The sequence below is a fragment of the Bombina bombina genome, chromosome 1, assembly GCF_027579735.1.
Source record: "Bombina bombina isolate aBomBom1 chromosome 1, aBomBom1.pri, whole genome shotgun sequence".
Classification (NCBI taxonomy): Eukaryota; Metazoa; Chordata; class Amphibia; order Anura; family Bombinatoridae; genus Bombina; species Bombina bombina.
In genome coordinates this window covers 1,495,662,260-1,495,685,179 of record NC_069499.1, presented here as the reverse complement: position 1 = coordinate 1,495,685,179, position 22,920 = coordinate 1,495,662,260, and the positions used below count along the sequence as shown (strand labels likewise).

The 22,920-nt window shown below is 38.1% G+C and overlaps 1 protein-coding gene across 1 annotated transcript in view; it reads right to left on the bottom strand.

Moving 5' to 3' along the window:
* LOC128666693 (WD repeat domain phosphoinositide-interacting protein 1) overlaps positions 1-19,369 on the bottom strand; it is a 202,874-nt gene extending 183,505 nt beyond the window's left edge. The window contains exons 1-2 of the mRNA XM_053721434.1: positions 19,140-19,369; positions 3,800-3,882 (exon numbers count right to left, since the gene is read on the bottom strand). Coding sequence (XP_053577409.1) covers positions 3,800-3,882; positions 19,140-19,219 — 163 coding nt within the window. The 5' untranslated portion in view covers positions 19,220-19,369. The remainder of the gene's footprint in view (positions 1-3,799; positions 3,883-19,139) is intronic.
* Between the last annotated feature and the right edge of the window lie 3,551 nt (positions 19,370-22,920).

Sequence of the window (22,920 nt, the reverse complement as noted above, 5' to 3'; positions counted from 1 at the left end):
GTCCGTTCCTGAAATTGCGAAAGGAACGAAAATTAGACTTATTCTTGGCCTTGAAAGGCCTATCTTGTGGAAGGGCGTGGCCCTTTCCCCCAGTGATGTCTGAGATAATCTCTTTCAATTCTGGTCCAAATAGAGTTTTACCTTTGAAAGGGATGTTAAGCAATTTTGTCTTGGATGACACATCCGCTGACCAAGACTTTAGCCAAAGCGCTCTGCGCGCCACGATTGCAAACCCTGAATTTTTCGCCGCTAATCTAGCTAATTGCAAAGCGGCATCTAAAATAAAAGAGTTAGCCAACTTAAGTGCGTGAACTCTGTCCATAACCTCCTCATATGGAGTCTCTCTACTGAGCGACTTTTCTAGTTCCTCGAACCAGAACCACGCTGCTGTAGTGACAGGAACAATGCACGAAATGGGTTGTAGAAGGTAACCTTGCTGTACAAAAATCTTTTTAAGCAAACCCTCCAATTTTTTATCCATAGGATGTTTGAAAACACAACTATCCTCGATAGGAATAGTAGTGCGCTTGTTTAGAGTAGAAACTGCCCCCTCGACCTTAGGGACTGTCTGCCATAAGTCCTTTCTGGGGTCGACCATAGGAAATAATTTCTTAAATATAGGAGGGGGAACAAAAGGTATGCCAGGCTTTTCCCACTCCTTATTCACTATGTCCGCCACCCGCTTGGGTATAGGAAAAGCGTCGGGGTGCACCGGAACCTCTAAAAACTTGTCCATCTTGCATAATTTCTCTGGAATGACCAAGTTGTCACAATCATCCAGAGTAGATAACACCTCCTTAAGCAGTGCGCGGAGATGTTCTAATTTAAATTTAAATGTCACAACATCAGGTTCAGCTTGTTGAGAAATTTTTCCTGAATCTGAAATTTCCCCATCTGACAAAACCTCCCTCATGGCCACTTCAGATTGGTGTGAGCGTATGACAGAACAATTATCATCAGCGCCCTCCTGCTCTTCAGTGTTTAAAACAGAGCAATCGCGCTTTCTCTGATATGTAGGCATTTTGGATAAAATATTTGCTATGGAGTTATCCATTACAGCCGTCAATTGTTGCATGGTAATAAGCATTGGCGCGCTAGATGTACTAGGGGCCTCCTGCGTGGGCAAAACTGGTGTAGACACAGTAGGAGATGATGTAGTATCATGTTTACTCCCCTCATCTGAGGAATCATCTTGGGCAATTTCATTATCTGTGGCAGTACTGTCCTTACTTTGTTTGGACGCTATGGCACAATTATCACACAAATTTAAATGGGGAGACACATTGGCTTTCATACATATAGAACATAGCTTATCCGAAGGCACAGACATGTTAAACAGGCTTAAACATGTCAATAAAGCACAAAAAACTTTTAAAACAAAACCGTTACTGTCTCTTTAAATTTTAAACAGAAAACACTTTATTACTGAATATGTGAAAAAGTATGAAGGAATTGTTCAAAAATTACCAAAATTTCACCACAGTGTCTTAAAGCATTAAGAGTATTGCACACCAATTTTCAGAGCTTTAACCCTTAAAATAAAATTAAAAATTTAACCCCTATACAGTCCCAGCTATAGCCTTTGCTGTGACCTAACCAAGCCCAGAGGGGAATACGATACCAAGTGACGCCTTCTAGAAACTTTTCCAGCTACTTTCAGATCCTCACACATGCATCTGCATGTCTTGCTCTCAAAAAACAACTGCGCAGTAATGGCGCGAAAATGAGGCTCAGCGTACAACTGGGAAGGCCTTCCCTGACTGGAAAAGGTGTCTAACATAGTGCCTGCCGTTAAAAAACGTTCCCCAAGTTTATAAATGAGAATTATCAGCATAAACATGTATAAAATGCCCAAATAAAGCAATCGATTTAGCCCATAAAAGTGTCTACCAGTTTTATAGCCCATATTAAGCCCTTTATTCTGTTTGCTTGACTAAGAAAATGGCTTACCGGTCCCCATGAGGGGAAATGACAGCCTTCCAGCATTACATGGTCTTGTTAGAAATATGGCTAGTCATACCTTAAGCAGAAAAGTCTGCTAACTGTTTCCCCCAACTGAAGTTACTTCATCTCAACAGTCCTATGTGGAAACAGCAATCGATTTTAGTTACTGTCTGCTAAAATCATCTTCCTCTCACAAACAGAAATCTTCATCCTTTTCTGTTTCAGAGTAAATAGTACATACCAGCACTATTTTAAAATAACAAACACTTGATAGAAGAATAAAAACTACATTTAAACACCAAAAAACTCTTAACCATCTCCGTGGAGATGTTGCCTGTGCAACGGCAAAGAGAATGACTGGAGTGGGCGGAGCCTAGGAGGGACTATATGGCCAGCTTTGCTGGGACTCTTTGCCATTTCCTGTTGGGGAAGAGATATTCCCACAAGTAAGGATGACGCCGTGGACCAGACACACCAATGTTGGAGAAATAGAATGTAAAATATCAAACTTGTATTCCTGGTGGTGAGAATCTATGCAATGTCTCCACTTTGAGACTATTTGCATTTTTTGGTTTTGTATTTTCTGTACTTTTTGTATTTTTATATTTTTATAATTTTCCTTTCTCTGTGTATACACAATTTTATTTAATTTTTGTTTTTCACTACGATTGAGTTACACACGCTCTGGGCATTACTTTTTGTTTTGTTTTAAAATTCCCAAGTATTGATTTTATGTTTTATTGTACACATGGATCCATGTTTTTCGTTATAATTTAACACATATAATATTGATTCTTAGTACTAGATACTATAGGAGATTTTTAATATAACACTATAGTCACCTTAGCCTTCAGATTATAGGCGCTCTGTTCATCACCCCTATATTCTTGTCTTTTTCTTGGTTAGCTAGGTAACCATTTGTTCAGAGCTAAAGGTGCTTTCTCTCCTTGGCGCTTGGTCTCCCACTGTCCTAGTTTATTTATGGCAAACATCCCGCCATTCTTCTGCGAGCTGGACGCCAAAGGAGGCACGCAATGATTGGATGAAACCGGATTTGTCATTGATCAACTAAATACAGTATGAGATGTGGGCGGAGGAAGGGCGGGATGTTGCCATAACTAAATGGTAATAATTTTACAAAGGAACGGTCTTTAAAAATTATAATGAATGAAACTGCCACTGTTTTTAAGATAAATTTTATATACTATGTCTTAAAGTGCCAGACATTACAATCACTAAGAAAATGTATGTCCTGGAAAGCTGAAGGGTGTAAATGCAAGTAGTGCATATGAAATGTCAAACAAACACTTTGAGATCCAGTCTCTGTGACTGCAACAAACAGATACATGTTACAGCAAACAACAAGCAAAATAAAGAATGTATGCTGCGAAGCTGTTATATTTTAATTTAATAAACATTTTAATCAGTGGGTTTCCTTTTTTAGTTTAATTCCCTTCACATAACTGATATTAAACTCTGATATTCTCAGCAGGAACCTTAGTCTGGTGGGACAGTCTTGTTAACTGAAGGAAATAACAATAATCCACATGCAATGCATTAACTCAGTGTTCTCCCCATGACCTTTTTAATGGGTCCACCACTCGGCTGATTTTTACTGACCATCCTGCTAAAATAATCTAAAATTACTTAGTATTAAAAAAGTTTAATGTTAATTGCTCAAACTACCATTAAATACATTTATTTAAAATGATGCGATTAATTTGTTTAGCTTTGGCTATAAGAAAATGTTATAATAATTAAAAAACTATAACACTGTCCCCACCCGACTATATTAGAATGCCACCTGGCTGGTAAAAAGTTTGGTGGTAATGGTAGTAGTAGAAAAGACACTTACTGCTTTCATGTACTGGGTCAAGCTGCTCTACAGAGCTCAGAGAAAAGAGCTTGTAGCCATTTTTCATTCCTATGGCCAATGACCTGGTAAGTAAATGCACAAAGATTAACACCATTAGTTTACCATATATCCACAGCTTCACAACCAGGGGAAACAGCCAAAGACAACACTCAATGCCGTTCCCAGATTTCACTTTTTATGGTTTCTACTGTTATTCCACATAGGTGAATTATCACATATACTAAAATGTAGTTAGTCTTAAAATAAAACATGGAAGGGGTGATCTAGTAGAGAAATAATGTTCTTCTTAAATTGGGCTGAAGTAGTTGTGGCAAATAAATGGGCTGCTGGGGTCAAGAGATCCTTTGCACGTGTCTATCTAGGTTTGTACAATAGATAGCTTGCTGTAGCATATTTCCATTTGACACTCATGTGAGCAGAATCTATAATAGCTATATAGCTAAATAATTTTACATTTCTAGTCTATTGAACATAACACTTAGTAGATATAATATCTGACTGGTAGCTTTTTAAAAGATATGGTCAGCAATCTGATGAGGAAACAAAATAAAATGAATATGGTCCTTCGTGTAGTCTGTGCAGTCCTATAATTTACATCACTTTTACCAAAACAGAAGGGAGGGGGCAGCCTCCACAAACCTTCCATCTTGGTGGTTAGATAGTAACCATGAAAAGCCAAATATTTCCTGAAGGAGGTAAAACATATCTGAATTCCTTAAATACAATAATTTTACAATGGTTTGAAAAAGGGACTTTTTTGTTAGTGCATGTTATTCCAACACTACTTACACTAAAACTCTGTATGTTTAACCCACACAAGCATTGCAGCACCTCCGTTGAACGCTGCCAATGATTGGCGAGGTCATGCAACTGCCGATTAGTTCCCTTATTTATTATTTTTATCAATTATTTGTAGAGCACAAACAGATTCCGCAGCACTATAAACAGAAGTCTAATATGCAAGGTAGCATTTATGGGAGACAAAAGAGTTGTAAATCTGCTCCATTGAAGGTGATCTACAAAACAGCTGGGCTTACATGCTATTGGGATTGGGGGGGGGGGGGGAAAGGAAGGAGGAGAGGAACTGAGGTAAGAAAATGTTAGTGTATATTGTATGCATCCCTGAACAGTAGAATCTTTAAACTTCAAACTTTAAAAACTAGGGGAGAGTCTTGTGGAGTGAGGCAGAGAGTTCCACAAGATAGGGGCAAATCTGGAGAAGTCCTGTAGACAGGAATGTGAAGAGGTAACAAGAGAGGAGAAGAGAAGGACGTCATGAGCACAGCGAAGGGGACAGGAGGGAAGAGTATCTGGAGATGAAGTCTGAGAGATAGAGGATGCATTGTTATCGAGAACCTTGAATGTCAGGATTTTGTGTTTTTTTCTGGAGGTTAGAGGAGGCCAATGAAGGGATGAGCAGATGAGGAGTGACGTGTAAGGAAGATCAGATAGACTGCAGCAAGAAAGACCAGAGAGGATAGAGCTGCAATAGTCAAGACGGGAGATGATGAGAGAGTGGACTAAAGTCTTAGTTGTGTCTTATGTGAGGAAGAGCACATTTTGGAGATGTTTTTAAGGTGGAAACAGTAGGAATTGGCCAAAGACTGGGTGTGGAGTGTGAAAGAAAGATCAAGTCAAGTGTGCCCCCAAAACATCAGGCATGAGTGGTTGGGGTAATGATGTTATTATCAACAGTTATAGAAAGATGAGGGATAGCAATTTTGGGAAAAGGGGGGCAATAAGGAACTAGGTTTTGAAGAAATTTAGCTTAAGGCAATGAGAGGACATCCAGAATGAAATATTAAAAAGACGGTTAGTGACATGAGTTAGCAATGAAGGGGATCGGTCTGGTGCAGAGAGGTAGATTTGGTTATCATCAGCATACAAATGATATTGAAACCCGTGGGGCTTTATTAAGGAACCTAAGGATGATGTATAAATTGAGAAGAGAAGGGGACCAAGGACAGGGCCTTGTGGTACCGCAAAAGAAAGTGGTAAAGGGGCAGAGGATGCGCCAGAGAAGGCTACACTAAAGGTACCACAAGAGGGCTGTGTCGCAAATGCCGAAGGATTGGAGGGTTTGGAGCAAGAGAGGGTGGTCAACAGTATTAAAGGCTGCAGACAGATCGAGAAGGATTAATTAACAGAGAGAAGTGGTCTTTTCATTTTGCTGCAATTAGGTCAGTAGTAACATTAATCATTGTGGTCTCTGTGGATTGTCGGCAGGCAAAATCTAGATTGCAATGGATCAATGATGGAGTTTATTGTGAGGAAATGAGATAAAACATGCATATACAAGTCTTTCCAGAAGTTTTGAGGCAAAATGTTAAAAAGAAATAAAGGGTGTGGGAGGCGCCAAAGGCAGTCTATTCAAATGTATATAAAATTCTAATAATTATAAATTATCAATCCAATACATGTAGTAAATGTATTACAAAAAAGTTCACAACTCTGCTTATTGCTATAAAGATAAATTTATTTGTACTTACACATTGAATATTAAAATAACAAAATATGCCTGTCACAGTAAAAACTACAGACACCGGTGTCACAATTAGGTATATTAACCTTAATCCTAAAACATAAAAACATACTAGTAACCTTCTAAACATTTGTGGCTAATAAGATCAACTTGAAACGTGCATATTAAGTTTTAAGTGCATATACTCTGATGCAATATAAATTTGACTCTCATACACAGTTAATTATTTTTGTGATCAATAATCCTCGTATAATAAACCTCACATAGAATTTCTTATAAGATGTGGTAAATAGTTTGTTATAATTATATCCAATTTTAATAAGAAGGGTTTGTCACAACGGCCCAATTAGATTTCCAATGTGAGATCTGTATTCTCTTTCTCTGTGCCCAAACGGCTGATTTTTACCAAAGATTAGATAGTACCTGCAGGATTTCAGATGTCCTCTACATCTTACTCAATGGAATCTGTCTGTTTTTGCTAATATCGCTTGTGAGCAGTTACCGTGGTTCCCGTCTCCCACTTCTTAGGTAAAGCAGACAGCTGGATTAGCCCGGGGTTCTTCTCTTAGCCAATCAGCTTCTTAGTTTCCAAATCTTTAGTGCGCATTCTTTTGAATTTACATCTAGTAGATGTTCGTCGAATAAAACTCCTACCATTTTAACCTGTACACTTGTGCTGTTTTTAGTGAACCAAGTAATCTGTTCCCATAACCGAACACTAATAAGAAGCAGGTTACTTAATACACTAAAAACAGCACAAGCGTACAGGTGAAGCGGTAGGAGTTTTATTCTACGAACATTTACAGAATAATAAGAGTTTAAGATTAACTTGTAGTGAAAAAAAATTCAGCTGAACATCGAGATTTCCTCCAAATGTCACACAGCAGTGTGGGAAGATCTGCATAGGTACCGTGTAAGAGGAGTATGCCAGGGTTGAGGATTAGCGAGTGATTTTTATGTTATGGTAGGAGGTGCCAAGTTGTCAACAACCGATGTAAAAGTTGTGTTCACTGGCTTATTCCTGCTCAGGACCAGGAGTTCTCTAACGCTCCTGAGAATGATTTTATAGATGTGTTTAACCCCTTTATGAGAATCAAACACAGACTTCCAGTGTGAGCAGTGTAAAAAATTATATGCTCTAACGAATTAGAGTGAATATTTTTGCAATACAGTGTCCCATTCAGCAGTCTACTTCTTGTGAAGAAAACTTAAAGGGACACTGAACCCAAATTTTTTTCTTTCGTGATTCTGATAGAGCATGTATTCTAATTTCTAATTTACTCCTATTAGCAAATGTACTTCATTCTCTTGATATGTTTATTTGAACAGCAAGAATGCAAGTTTAGATGCCGGCCCATTTTTGGTGAACAACCTGGGTTTTGATTGCTGATTGGACAGAAACAATAGACAAGTGCTGTCCATTGTTCGGAACCAAAATTTTGCTGGCTCTTTAGCTTAGATGCCTACTTTTTCAAACAAAGATAGCAAGAGAATAAAGAATAATTGATAATCGGAGTAAATTAGAAAGTTGCTTAAAATTGCATGCTCTATCTGAATCATGAAAGAAAAAAAAATTGGGTTCAGTGTCCCTTTAAGCAGAAGCAATTTAAAGGGATATAAAACCCCATTTTTTTTCTTTCATGATTCAGATAGATAGAGCATGCGATTTTAAACATCTTTCTAATTTGGTTCTATTATCAATTTTTCTTCGCCTCTTGGTATCTTTTGTTGAAAATGCTTAGAAGAATTATCCATTTGCAAGAGCACAAGATGGCAGCACTTGTTCATGCTATCTAGGTATCTATTAAACACAGAATATCAAAGGAACAAAGCAAATGTCATAATAGGTGTAAATTGGAAACTTTTTAAAAATGGTCGGCTTTGTTTGTATCACAAAAGAAAATATGTTTGAGTTTCATATCCCTTTAAACTACACCTTTATGTCCCGAGTATGACCGCAGTGTGCAAGTGTTTTTTTGTCACTGGGTGAGTCAAAAGTAGTATTCTTTTTTAATTAATTTATAAAAAGTATGAACACAGCTGCCTTTGTTAAGGGAAAAACTATGCCAAAAAAAAAAGAAACACAGAACAAAAGGAATTTTTCTGTTCACCAAATCACGTGCACATTTTCTTTCAAAGCTTTTTGTTTTCCTGGGCTGACTTGGAAGCACTAATTAAAAGCAGAAAATATTAATTTAGCTCCCATTTTACCATTCCATTGATTAACAACTTATAAAGCATCCATGTGGATTCCAACACAGCTTACGTTCTTATTGGACTTATACGTAATTGGGAACTGGGAATAAAAGGTTTTTAGATGTAAAATATACTCAGTTATTGAGCAGTTGTACGTATTTCTTACAGTCTACTGTACTGAATATAATATTATTAGCGTCTACACACAAGGATGACCAGCTATAGTTTACTTCCTCACATGATTCCTAAAATATACAATCACACTTTATTCTGAAACACTTCTGAATGCTTTCAAACTATATACAAAACCTATCATGGAGAATTCAGCTTCTATATTTAATGTATAGAGAGAGAATTTTGTAGAAAAATAGGTCTTCGTCGGATTTTCCGTTTTGTTGCGTCATTTGGGTTTCATCGCCAATAGTTGCCAAGCTAGGCTGTATGCAGCAGGTGCGTTAATAAGTAAATGTAATTTTGTAGGAGCCATTATCCGTCCCCACACTGCTAAAATGCTTGTAGGCACTGCACGGTCTATAGGATAGGGCTGGATATCTCTTGCAGTTGCATCAATGTCAAAATTAAACAATGGTTCAGATAAAGCATGCGATTTAGTGCGATTTTAAGAGACTTTTCAATTTACTTCTATTATTAAATTTGCTTTCATCTCTTGTAGAGTTTCTGCAACAACTAATAAACGATTACAAAAATAGTGGTCAAGAAATCTCATTATCGATTAGTTGGTCTGCGCATGACACCAGCTGCTTCACTCCAATTAGCTCCTGCACATGGTATTGTGTTTTATGGTTATGCCCTTTGCTTAAGGACGTCTACAACTACTCCTGGCTTATGTGCAACCCAGAAATAACTGCAATCATCATTTGGATTGTTTATATAAAGGATCACTCAATGCATTAGAATTGCATAATTAACACGTGCATGATAAAAAGACAAGGCAAGGGGGGCGGAGCCAACTATGGAGCTGACTGGACGCAGAGGAGCGGAGCTCCCACTATATATTAGCTAAATAACTTCATATAGAGCTCTAGTTGGCTAAAAATATCTCTTTAAATTACCCTAGTTCCACACAAAAGCCTAATTACAGCACATAATCAGTGATTTCTGCAGAATCGCACCGCTCTTGATAGTGACCGAAGGAGCTCTGATCAGACTGACGATTTTACAGGGCTGATAGACGGATCTACTGGGACACTCCTTATGCAAGCTGCCAACACCATCTAACTCTACGGGCACATTAGGGATAAAAGAACAGCGTGTGGAGTCCCATATAGCTCCTTATAGCTACAGCTGCAGACCTGATTCAGGACCGCATAATAGCCCGCGAAAGCCGCCATCTTACCTCCCATCTTTACTTAATGCACGAGGATCTGAACAGCCTCTAAACAACGTCTAATTCACTTTGACATGACTGCAGAGTCTTCCGTTTCTAGATTTTAGCTGCAATATCTCCAAGACCAATTTTGATTGTATGCAGGTATGGCGGAGTTTGTTTTGAGTCGGATCGTCGAGGTGTTGGATTCTTGCAGGGCGGCACTTCTAGATGTAATAGGTGAGGCCTTCAGCTTATCCGCTACCCACACCACCTCCTCAGATACCCAAACTGTTCAGATAGCACAGTGTAACGGTAAAGAATATTTACTAACAACGCCGGCACTTGCTCTACCGCGAAGCAATACAATGCCAGATGATAGCAAGGAACTGAACACTATCAATAAGCCATATGATTTGCAATTGGAGGTATTATTTAACATTTTAAGGGTAACGTCAATGGCAGACATACCTCAGAGGAGTGGAATGTGTATATGGGAACAAAGATCACATACAGCCCTTGCCTATAGGCTACTCTATTGGAGCTCACTTGGGGTGCAGAGATCGCCTAGGGATGTGAATCTCCTTGAGTCCCGAGGCCTCATAACTGGCTCTGTTGTGAGCTTGAATTACTTTGAAGCAGGATAAAGATATTTTTAGTAGGATCTGAGTCCAGAGACACTGCGTAATATGCTGGACACTATCATTTTATATTGTGGTTTGCTGTTCAGAGACTTACTATTCCTTTTATAAAGCTATGTAATTATGTGTGCTTTACTAAGCTATTTAGAGTTAAGTTGTTTAAGATATCTATACAGGTATGGGGGGGGTTTGTACCTTGTACCTATCCCCTCCTATGTTTGTGTATTACAAGTGTATGCTATACTTTGAATGCTGGAGAAACACGCATTGTTTGAATAACTTCAGAGCTAGGGCCTGCCTCAAATATTCTATTGGTTTTTATTGTGTCGCACTGCGGGCGACTGAGACAGGGAGACATAGAGGGACAATATTTACTGTAATACATAAGGAAATAGTGAAGATTTATACCACACACCAAAGGTCTCTCCTTATAGTAGTATTTTGCAACCATTTTTAATTCTAACTATAGTATAGTCCAATTATAGTATACACTTATTGTTAGGTGCTACGGATGTAAGCACTACTGTTGATTATATTTCATACGTATATAATATATTACCCAGTATATGATACGCAAGGGAGCTACTTTTTTACTCTAGGCTCTGGGGTATAGGGCCCATGCCCCCGGGCCGGAGCTATACTGATGAATATTCCTGCACAGCTCGTATTGCCTCTCACTGAGGATTACTATATACATTCAGAGTTTCTTAATTGCTTATATGGATGTGCAGCATGTATATACCTAGTCCCGTATGAAGCAATCTATTGTCACTACATTATACATTTGGGTTCTACTTGTACTATGTATTGAAAGGGGTGGGCTGTCTGCGGCCGGGATGGTCTACCCATGTTTATTTGCAATTTTCAACCCTATAGTATTGGTATTTCTCTTAATACCTACAGTGGTTACATATAGCCCCCTGTTTTTTTTAAATTCATAGTATTCCTCACTCTTAAACTGAATGGGGTATTTCCCAGTTTTAGATTATCCTGAGATATCTGGGAGCTTATCTTTAATCCGGACTCACATGAGAGCTCAACTACACTTATATAACATGTAGTGTACCTCAGCTGTTCTGCGCTATAACTGGGAGAAGGTTTACTTCTAATTGCCTAACTGTTACTTGTATATAGTTGAAAAGGCACGTTATTTATATGCTACGAGAGGGTAATATTTGATTTATTTTACTCTATATTTGGATTGGCTCCGTATTCCCCCCCCTAGGGGTTTTCCCTTAGGCCCTGTTTACCAATGTAAACTAAGGAACACAGATTCCATTGCATTTTCCTATCCACTATTAGATGTTTAATATGAAAAAGCGGCACATAATATTCCCCTTCCTATAAAAGAAAAAAATGAGGAAAGATATGGGCGCTATGAGTGCTAGCAGGATATACTATTGACCTAGGTTTAGCTTGTGAGACCAATATACATTCTATAATATAACCTTATCCTTATTTGAATTTCTATTTTATCTGGATAGATTGTTTGTGGAAATATACTTTATGCACTCATATGTCTTAACAGGTATGTACTGCCTCACTAGAGATGTTCCTATTGTAATTTATTTACAATGTACTATACACTGTGATGTTTATATTGAATTTCCTCAATAAAAATTAAAAAAAGAAAAAAAAAAAAAGACAAGGCAAAGACACCTACTTTGAATTTCAAATGAACAGAGGTTTTTCTGTCAAATTTTATTTTATTATTTTTTTTCTGCCATTTTCCGGCCCCCTGTATCAAGTGACAGCCATCAGCCTATCACAGACTTGTATACATATACCCTGTGAGCTTGTACACATGCTCAGTAGGATTTTGTTCCCCAGAAAGTGTGTATATAAAAAATTTGATAATGGAAGTTAATTGGAAAGTGTCTTATAACTGCATGTTCTGTCTGAATCATGAAAGTTTATTTTGACTTGAGTTTCCCTTTAAATCAGGCGATTTGGGACTATGCTTTGCATGATATACCGCCATGGTTGTTATTTAAACTTAGCCCTAGATTGATGTGAGTTGTTATTTGAATTGATGTGCACTATTATCTGTTTGCTATTGCCGATTATATGTACTGTACAAATAAATGTGTAAGGCTTTGTCCTGTTATTGATATATAGTACTTAGCGCTTTTGACTTTAATAGTTTTTATATTTTTAATAAATTGTGATATGTACCAGATTCAACTTTTATAAGTTGATATCTGTTATATTAAGAGAGGACTAGATATTTTTTTCCTTAACCTTATAGCTAGTTATTTACCATTGCATATAGCTATTCAAGATATTTTTATGTTAGAATGAAGTACAGGCTTATTTTGTTGAGAGGCCCTTTGCCAAGGATGAAAACACTTTGCATTGGTGGAGCTAACAAAGATAAATATCCCACCTTGCAAAATTGACAAAACCCTACTTGTGCATCTCAGACACCTCAACGCCATCTGAGCGCCTCTTCTCTGCTGCAGGCAAAATAGCTTGCAAAAAGAGAGCCAGCCTCAGCAAGTAGCATGTGGACATGTTGACAGTTTTTTTTTTTCATTTCAATGCAAAGTTTCTGAAAGAGTGAATGTTACAAACAGTGATAGTCTAACTCTTTCTAGTTCTAACTCTTTTCAAACAGTTTGTGGTTTTGTTGAATTATAAAAATTTGTTCTGATGCTTAAAAATTGGACTAACAGTTGTGTTAATGTAAAGTTTTAGGGGCATATTTATCAATGTGCGAGCGGACATGATACGAAGTAAGTTATCATGTCCACCGCACATCAATAAATGCCGACAACATATGCTGTCGGCATATATCATTGCACCAGCAGTTCTTGTGAACTGCTGGTGCAATGCCGCCCCCTGTAGATTTGCGGCCAGGCCGCTAGCAAGGGGTGTCAATCAACCCGATCATATTTAATCTGGTTGATTTCTGTCCGCCGCCTCAGAGCAGACGCACAAGTTATGGAGCAGCGGTCTTTAGACCGTTGCTCCATAACTTCCGTTTCCGGCGAACCTTCAGGCTCGCTTGAAACAAGGGACACCAAGCTCCATTCGGAGCTTGATAAATATGCCCCTTAGTCTGAAGTTTATATTTGTAACACTGAGTATATGGATTTTATTTTAAATATAGGGGAAAAAAATTTGATTATTTTCTTATCTGATTACTTGAAAAAATAATTATCCTATTAAATTGATTATAATAACAATCGTTAGTTGTAACCCTAATCTCTTGGTAACCTTTCTTGAAAAGCGTAACTAGATAGGCTCAGTAGCAGCAATACTGGAAACTAACACAGAAAAACGTTTAGTAAAGCTCACCTCTAAAATCTTCAAATATATCTATAGTGCAACCTAGAAAACTATTTAATCATAAGCAGAAAAAAGAAAGAAGATTGCCCAAATAAGTGCAATCTCAAAGTCTAGGATAAAAAGCACATATAGGAACGAAAACCAGTAATTTCAGTGCAAAAAATACTTTATATAGTATCACAAATTGATATACATTATATATATATATATATATATATATATATATATATATATATACATATACACACAATTTATAAAATCATCCATACATCGTTCCTATATGTGCTTTTTATCCTAGACTTTGAGAATACTGGAAACTAGCTGCTAATTGGTGGCTACACAAGTATGCTTCTTGTCATTGGCTCACTAGGGCCCTAATGATCGAAACATCCCCGATGTGGCAATATATTCAAAAGGGATCCGTTGCGGGAACGAGATTGCCAGTGAAACACAACAGTGTTTGAAGGCAGTCTTGCCAAGAGGCGTTTTACTATAAATCTTAGTGGGTGGTGATGCTGGCAAAATTTTCGAAGCCACATTGCCACCTACAGTGGGATCGCAATATTATAAGTATAACAGTGAGAACTTATAATATTGTGACCGCACTGTAACAAACGTATTATTAAAGGGATACTAAACCCAATTTTTTTTCTTTCATGATTCAGATAGAGCATGAAATTTTAAGCAACTTTCTAATTTACTCCTATTATCAAATTTTCTTCGTTCTCTTGCTATCTTTATTTGAAAAAGAAGACATCTAAGCTAAGGAGCCAGTCGAATTTTGGTTCAGCACCTTGGACAGCACTCGTTTTATGGTGGCTGACATTAAGCCTCCAATCTGCAAGAACAACCCAGGCTGTGAACCAAAAATGGGCCGGATTCTAAACTTACGTTCTTGCTTTTCAAATAAAGATGGCAAGATAATTAAGAAAAATTGATAATAGGAGTAAATTAGAAAGTTGGTTAAAATTGCATACTCTATCTGAATAATGAAAGAAAAAAATTGGGTTCAGTGTCCCTTTAATATAGAATATAAGTATAACATATTCAGAAAATGTGAGAACTTTTATCAGTAATAAAGAAAACTAGAAAGTCACAGCTACTGTATTCTATGACATATTTATATCACAAACACGAAATCTTCCTTAAAGGGATAATAAATCCAAATGTTTTATTTCATGTTTCAGATAGAGCATGCAATTTTAAGCAACTTTCTAATCTACTCCTATTGTCAATTTTTCTTTGTTCTCTTGCTATCTTTATTTAAAAAGCAGGAATGTAAAGCTTAGCAGCCAGCCCATTTTAGGTTCAGAACCCTGGATTGCGCTTGCTCATTGGTGACTACATTCAGTCAACCAATAAGCAAACATAACCCAAGTTCTGAACAAAAAAATGGGCCAGCTCCTAAGTTTTAGATTTCTGCTTTTTAAATAAAATAGCAAGAGAACGAAGAAAATTTGATAATAGGAATAAATTAGAAAGTTGTTTAAAAGTTGAATGCTCTATCTGAATCATTAAAGAAAAATTTTGGATTTAGTATCCCTTAAATAAAAAAAATAAAAAAAGAAAAGGAAACACACCAAAAGAAAAAAATACATGCGACAATAATTATAATACATATTCTAGCATTATACAATAAAATACATATTAATAAAATATTGTATGTGTATGTATAATATACCCACATCCCCACAACTCCTATAGGTTTAATAGGAAGGTTCTTTTGGTCTTCATTAACAATGTAGATTACAGACATTAAGAAAATATAGGCATTCTGTGGGAGTTTGATGAGCGTTCTATAGGAGTAACCTCTATTTTAATGGGGAAATATCGCTGTGAGTTTGTAATCTTCAAAGCACTGTCTTCCATCTTAGATACACCTTTAGCTATATCAGTCTTGCCAGCTTTTCAGTGGCGAGATATTCCAGTGTGTGAAATCTATAGCATGTACAGTAAAACCAAGTTTACATGTGCATTATTTAAAGTGTTCCTACACAGAAACCGTTTTTTATGTCAGTAAACGCACAGTCTATGTTATGTAAGAACACATCAAATACAGCCCCCCACCAGTGATTGCAGATAAGAGGCGATGTGGGTGGACTTTTGCTGAATCTGTGATCACTATTATTTCCTATGGGAGACACATCGCCACTCGTCAGAACTGAGAGGTCAGTCCACTTTTTTGGAAAAGATTGCCAGACCCACGGATTGCGAGACTGACGAGGCCGATGTCACACATAAGAGTCTGTTCCATTAGTCCCTTAGGCTGGATGTGTATATTTGCATTTATATTTACTGACTGAATAGTGCAAGCTACTGTATATGTCCTTAGCCATAACTTATTTATTAGTGACAACACTGTATTCTTTGGGATTTTAGAAAAAAAAAACATATTTTACTCATCTGGCTTGAGTGTACCACAGACATTTACTTAATTCATCCATATAAGTCGCTGTGTATTTATATGTGATGGTTAGTATATGCAAGACACCTTTGTGACAACCCATAATGTAACAGGCACAAAGAAAATCTTTACTTAGTTGGCCTAATTTTGGCCTCCCTGCTAAAGTTGATGCAACTGTCACAGAATTCTGTATTTAGTTGATAATCACTGTAATAGCAGAGATGAAAGATATAGATCAGTGTGGTAGTGATAACAAAAACGAGAAATGTAATTTAAAATTAGACTGTTCTGCACTAGATTTGCTAATAACCATAGTCAACATAAAATGCATGACAGTGTAAAGTGCATCAGACCACAAACTGTTCTTGTGACACAAGAAAGGACATTGGGATATGTACGATTGTCACAATGTAAAACAGTGTAGACAGATATAGTAATAAAAAACTGATGACAAACTGAAAAAGTGTGTAAACCAGGTGACTAATGGGGGAGGCAGATCCATTAAAATGTGGGATTTTACTATCCTGCTAACGCATAACCCACAAAACCAAGGATAGGCTGCAAGGCTTAGCCGTGACTGTGCATAAACCATTCCATTAACTTCTTTATGATTATTCCCATTTCAAAGATTCCTCTGATTATAGCAATGCTGGCACACCGGCAGTTTATTGCCCCACAGCACAAATATTACTAGTTAGAAAGCAGCATATTCTTCCTTCCTGTTGCACAAAATATGATAAAGGTGAAAACAGAAGAAAGTATAAGTGTCATGTACAAAGGGGTCAAAGATAATAAACTTAGGTCTAGATTACAAGTGGAACGCTATTTTAACGTGCGCCAGTAAAGGGACAAATTGGCCCGTTTACGGGCGCACGTTAAATAAATAGCCATTACAAATGGCTGGTTAATGCTCCTGCAAGTTCGCGGGAGCACTTTGCACAATTAACCAGAGGCCAGACCTCTGGTTAAGTAATAAAATGTACCCCAATTGCCCTAAAAAATAAAGTGTACAGTTCCTTTCATTAAAAAACTAAATAAATATGAGCATCTTTATTTTCTGGAAAAAAAACGGCAAAAAGCAGTTATAAGGGATTAAAGTGAGGAGATGTGGGGTGTTAGAAAAAAAAACTGCACTGAAAAGTGGCTTTACATTGAAGGATATGGGGACTGTGTTTTTACTTTAAAATGAAGGTCAATTTTGACGAATTAGTACCCGTTTTTTTAATCCTATTAAAAACAAGGGCACTTTAATTCATCAAAATTGACATTTCAAGCGTTTTCTTCAAAAATGTACCTTTTAATCCTGAGAGGCGCTGCTGTGCTTCCTCCGCCCATCGCAAGTCCAAAATGACGAATCCGGCTTCATCCAATTACGGCGTACCGTCAGGCCATGATTCCCCCGGGGGGAACGCTGTAATTGGAGGAAGCCGGCAGAGGCTTCCGACGGCCAGGGGAATCGATGAAGCAGCATTCAGGATTAAAAGGTAAGTTTTTGAAGAAAACGCTTGAAATGTAAATTTTGATGAATTAAAGTGCCCTTGTTTTTTATAGGATTATTAAAAACCGGGCACTTATTCATCAAAATTGACCTTCACTTTAAATATATATGTATATGCATATATTTATGTTAATGTGTATATACACATATTCATATATATTTTTAATTTGCGGCTGATGTATACCTAACACACCATATAAATCACTAGTGTGTGGGACACACAGTGAGATCATGTGGATTTATGTGAATGACACTTAGGCCTCCCACTTTGGGTCCCACACTGTCAATAGGGGTGAGGGTATGAGAAGGTGCATCATACTGTGCATCCTGTATTTAGTTTATGAAGAAGTATGTATGGTCTCAGACGGTGTCATTTATAGTTTCATACTTTATATAGGACAAACTCCAGGGCCCCAAAAATGGGTGGCCCTTTTGACACTCCATAAATCGCTTTTTCGGAGACCATGGCATTCCAAAAGCTCTGTCACTAAATATTTTAGGCAGAATTTTTTTTATTACATGTAGCTGTATACTGGAAAAATAGTTTAGCATTTTAAACATCAAGCGGCAATAAAAATGCAATATATTGTAGTTTAAAGTGATTGTAAATCCTAGCGTTTGTGAAACACTAGGATTTACAATTGGAACAAATAAAGGGGACTTTCAGTGATGAAGTATAAATAGCCATGCGTTCCAACTGGCGCCAAACTGGATAGCCCACACGGCTATTGGCTAAAAGGTGGAAAGTCACCTCTCAGCAAAATAGCGTTCTGCCGTGGGCTGCCTGAGCTGCTCAGTGAGGCAAACGCTTCCACAACAAATAACGGACCTTTCAGCATGAAGTATTTTATACTTCATGACTGAAAGTCCCCTTTATTTGTTCCTATTGTAAATCCTAGCGTTTCACAAACGCTAGGATTTACCATCACTTTAAAGATTCTGTATGTTTACTGTTTGTTTTTTTAACCAACATAATGCTGGTTTACTTATAGAAATGTAGTGAAAGGGATATGAAACCCAACATTTTTCTTTTATGATCCAGATAGAGCATGTGATTTTTAAACAACTTTCTAAATTACTTCTATTATCAACTTTTCTTCCTTCTCTTGGTATCTTTTGTTGAAAAGCAGGAACGTATGATTAGGAGCAGGGCCATTTCTGGAGCACTATATGGCAGCAGTTTTGCAAGAATGTTATCCATTTGCAAGAGCACTATATGGCAGCATTCTTTCTTTGCCATGTAGTGCTCCAGATGCCTACCTAGGTATCTCTTCAACACAGACTATCATGGGAACAAAGCAAATTTAATAATAGACGTAAACTGAAAACTGGTTTAAAATGGTATGGTCTGGCTCAATCACAAAACATGTTTGGGTTACATATCCCTTTAAGAACTGCCTGGTTAATATGATGTGGCTGTGTCATCATGTCAGGCTATATAAACTGGTTGTGAGAGAAGGAATCATAGCCCGGGCCTTACGTGCAGTCCTGGTTGTAAGACAGACAGCAGATCCATCCTGTCAGCGCCTCAGCCCCATCTCCTGCACCTCCGGCCTCCATGTCACCCGCTATCCAGCGGGTCCTTTTACCCAGCGGCACCCCGTGCTTCTCTTGTCCGGGTACCCCTCGCTGTCACCGGTGTTCACCGGCTCCTTGTCACACAACATCCGCCACGAAGCCGGCGCAGTAAACAAACAACAGCTGACAGTTCGTCAGTACAGCCTCTACTTCTGATTGGTTACTGTTAATATCAAACCCGAAACGCTTATACATAATTGGACGACACCTTTGTTTACGGACCAATCAGTGTGGTATTGCAGCAGCAGCTGCCTTTTTTTGTGTCACGGGATTGTCAGCTAGCGTCTTTTTGCTACTTCTCCAGCAAGTCCGCTTCTCATTGGCAGAGCTGTCACAAGTGAGGTATATGATTGGCTGTCTCACATAACGCTATCACTGCTGACGTGAAGCCAAAGGGTGGACATGTTGGTACCGGAAGTTTTTTTTTGCTGGATTTTTGTTTTTGCTTGGAAGAACTGACTCTTTCCTCTGTACCCAGTATTGCTGCTATAATGGTGTAGCCATCCACGGATTTCTGTTCGGCATTACTTGTGGCTAGTTGAGCCAACATTATGCAGTACAATTCCAAACATTTTTAATCAACCCTTCCAGGAATATGATTTTTTGCACATGAGAAATATGACAATTTACTTTAGTTCTTGCCATGCTGTTATGATAAACTCTCTGATTGGTTTATGGGGGCACATAACCAGGCAAGGAGCCAGTTGACTTCCTGCTTGTTCTCTGTAGCTCATCACACATAGGGAGGGACATGAAGCCAATTTTTATCTTTCGAGATTATAACCCATTTTAAACAACTTTCCAGTTAATCAAATCTGCTTCATTCTCTTGTCATCCTTTGTTGAATGGCAACATTGCACTACTGGGAGCAGATGAACACATTGAATTAGTCAATGACGAAAGCCATTTATGGCCTATTTATGCTTTTTAACAAAGTGTAGCAAGAGAATGAGGCAAATTTGATAATAGAAGTGAATTGGAAAATTGTCTATCTGAATTAGTTTAATTTTGACATCTCTTTTTAAATTACGAAGCTTATGACACAAATTATTTCACAATTCAAATAAAGCATGCAATTTTAAGAGACGTCAATGTATTAAATATATATTGTTCCTTGGTATCCTTTGTTGAAAAGCATGTGTGTTTAAACTCTGCATGGGTTAAACACAAAGGCTAAAAGGATACTAAATCCAACATTTTTCTTTCATGATTCAGATAGAGCATGCAATTTTAAGCAACTTTCTAATTTACTCCTTTTATCAAATTTTCTTCGTTCTCTTGGTAACTTTATTTGAAAAGCAGGACTATAACGCTTAGGAGCCAGACAATTTTTGGTTTCTGGTAGAGTGCTTCTCTCTTTGTATGCAGACTTTCATTTTTGCCAATCAGTGCTGGCTCATAAATAACTTCACTGAAGTGAGCACAATGTTTATCTATATGGCACACTGTCTAGCTGTGAAAAACTCAAAATGCACTGAGATAAGAGGCAGCCTTCAAGGGCTTAGAAATTAACATATGAGCCTACCTAGTCTTAGCTTTCAATAAAGAATGCCAAAGGAACAAAGCAAACTTGATGATAAAAGTAAATTGGAAAGTTGTTTAAAATAAATGCCCTATCTGAATCATGGAAGTTTAATTTTGACTAGACTGTATAGCGCTGCAACATTCTATACAGCTGAATGCAAAAGTAGAGGTATACAACACAGATTTGTGTTAAGATACAAATAAATAACAGTTTAAACAAAACAAGTTATGACACGAGAAGGAGGTCCTTACCCTCAGGAGCTAACAGTCTTGCTTGTCAAGTTGATTTTGTTGCCTCTGCGGGTCAAGGCAGTTTATGATTTATTTTGTTAAGGATGAAAAAGAGAGGAGAGATGTAATCCTCCCTATATAGGTGGGTTTGTTTTGTTTTAAAGAACGCCTGAAACAATACAAGGTTGGAGACAGTCTGATTGTCAGGATAGGTTAAGTCCAGAGTTAGACCCAAATGCTAAAATGAAGTTAGAATAACACTCTAGCACTGTGAGTATATTCCCGGACCTGACCCTGCGACAGCTGCAATAGTATACTCACAGAAATAAACTGGAAGATGATACAGCAGGGTCAGGAGAAGAACTTCGGGTAGATAAGGGTTAACCAAAAGAGTAATCCATCAAGCAATAACCGGCAACATCGAATCAGACAGGCAGGGGTTAACCAGAAGAGTTTGTCAAACAAGCAAAGTTCCAGCAGCGTGTAATCAGGCAGTTTGGGGTTAAACAGTAGAATGGTCAAACAAGCAAAGTCCAGCAACGTGTAATCAGGCAGTTTGGGGTTAAACAGTAGAATGGTCTAGCAAGCAAAGTTCCAGCAACGTGTAATCAGGCAGTTAGGGGTTAAACAGTAGAATGGTCTAGCAAGCAAAGTCCAGCAACGTGTAATCAGGCAGTTTGGGTTAAACAGTAGAATGGTCTAGCAAGCAAAGTTCCAGCAACGTGTAATCAGGCAGTTAGGGGTTAACAGTAGAAATGTTCAAACAAGCAATAGTCCAGATAACAGGAATCAGGCAGGAAGGGTTAAGCGGGTTAGGAATCAAACAAGCCAGTAATTCCGATTCAAAATAAGTAATCCAAAAGTTACTTACAAGCCAGGAACAGAACAAACAGGCCCCGAGGTGAGGAGACGCTGGAATAAGAAGGCCCTCTGACGTCAGCAGAAGGGGCCGAGGAGAACAAGGTTGCTAAGCAACCAAGAAAGCGCTACCGCGTTGTACAGAAGGAAGCGATCAGCAGCTGAGCGATCGCGACAGTGTCCCCTCAAGGACCCCTCCGGGGAACACGAACAGGTTTAGAGGGATTCTGAGCGTGGAACTGTTTGATCAAAGCAGAAGCACGGACATGAGAAGCAGGTTCCCAAGAACGTTCAGTGATGGGATATCCCTTCCAGTGGACCAAATAATATAGACGGTTACCCCGTAATCTGGAATCAAGAATATGACTGATCTCAAATTCTGAAGTACCATCCACAAGGAACGGAGAGGGAACTTTACATTTGGTGGAAAACCGGTTAGAGACTGCCGGTTTAAGAAGAGATACGTGAAAGACAGGGTGAATCTTCAAGTTGTCTGGTAAAGCCACCCTGTAGGCAGTAGAACAAACCTTGGAAACAATCCTGAATGGTCCAATGTATTTGGGACCCAATTTAGCACAAGGTTGTTTGAGACGAATGAATCTGGTGGAAATCCAAACCTTGTCTCCAGTCCGAAAAGAGGGTGCCTTCCGGCGTCTGCGATCAGCAAATCGTTTATACTTTTGAGAAGAGAGAAGAAGAATTTCCCGAACCTTCTTCCAGTGTTTACAAAGATTTCTCACTGTACGATCTGCTCCAGGAACTCCAGAACCTCCCGAAGACATAGGAAAAGTTCTAGGCGCAAATCCATAGGCTGCCTTAAAAGGAGAAGTCTGTAAAGAATAATTGAAACGGGAATTGTAAGCAAGTTCAGCTAAAGGAAGAAGTTGAGACCAATTGGAGTGCTGATGATTAACATAGTGCCTGAGATAGGATTCAAGAGATTGATTTACCCGCTCAGTTTGACCGTTGGACTGAGGATGATGAGCAGTAGAAAGAGATATGGTAACTTCAAACTGTTTGCACAGAGATTTCCAAAATCTTGAGACAAATTGAACTCCACGATGAGAAAC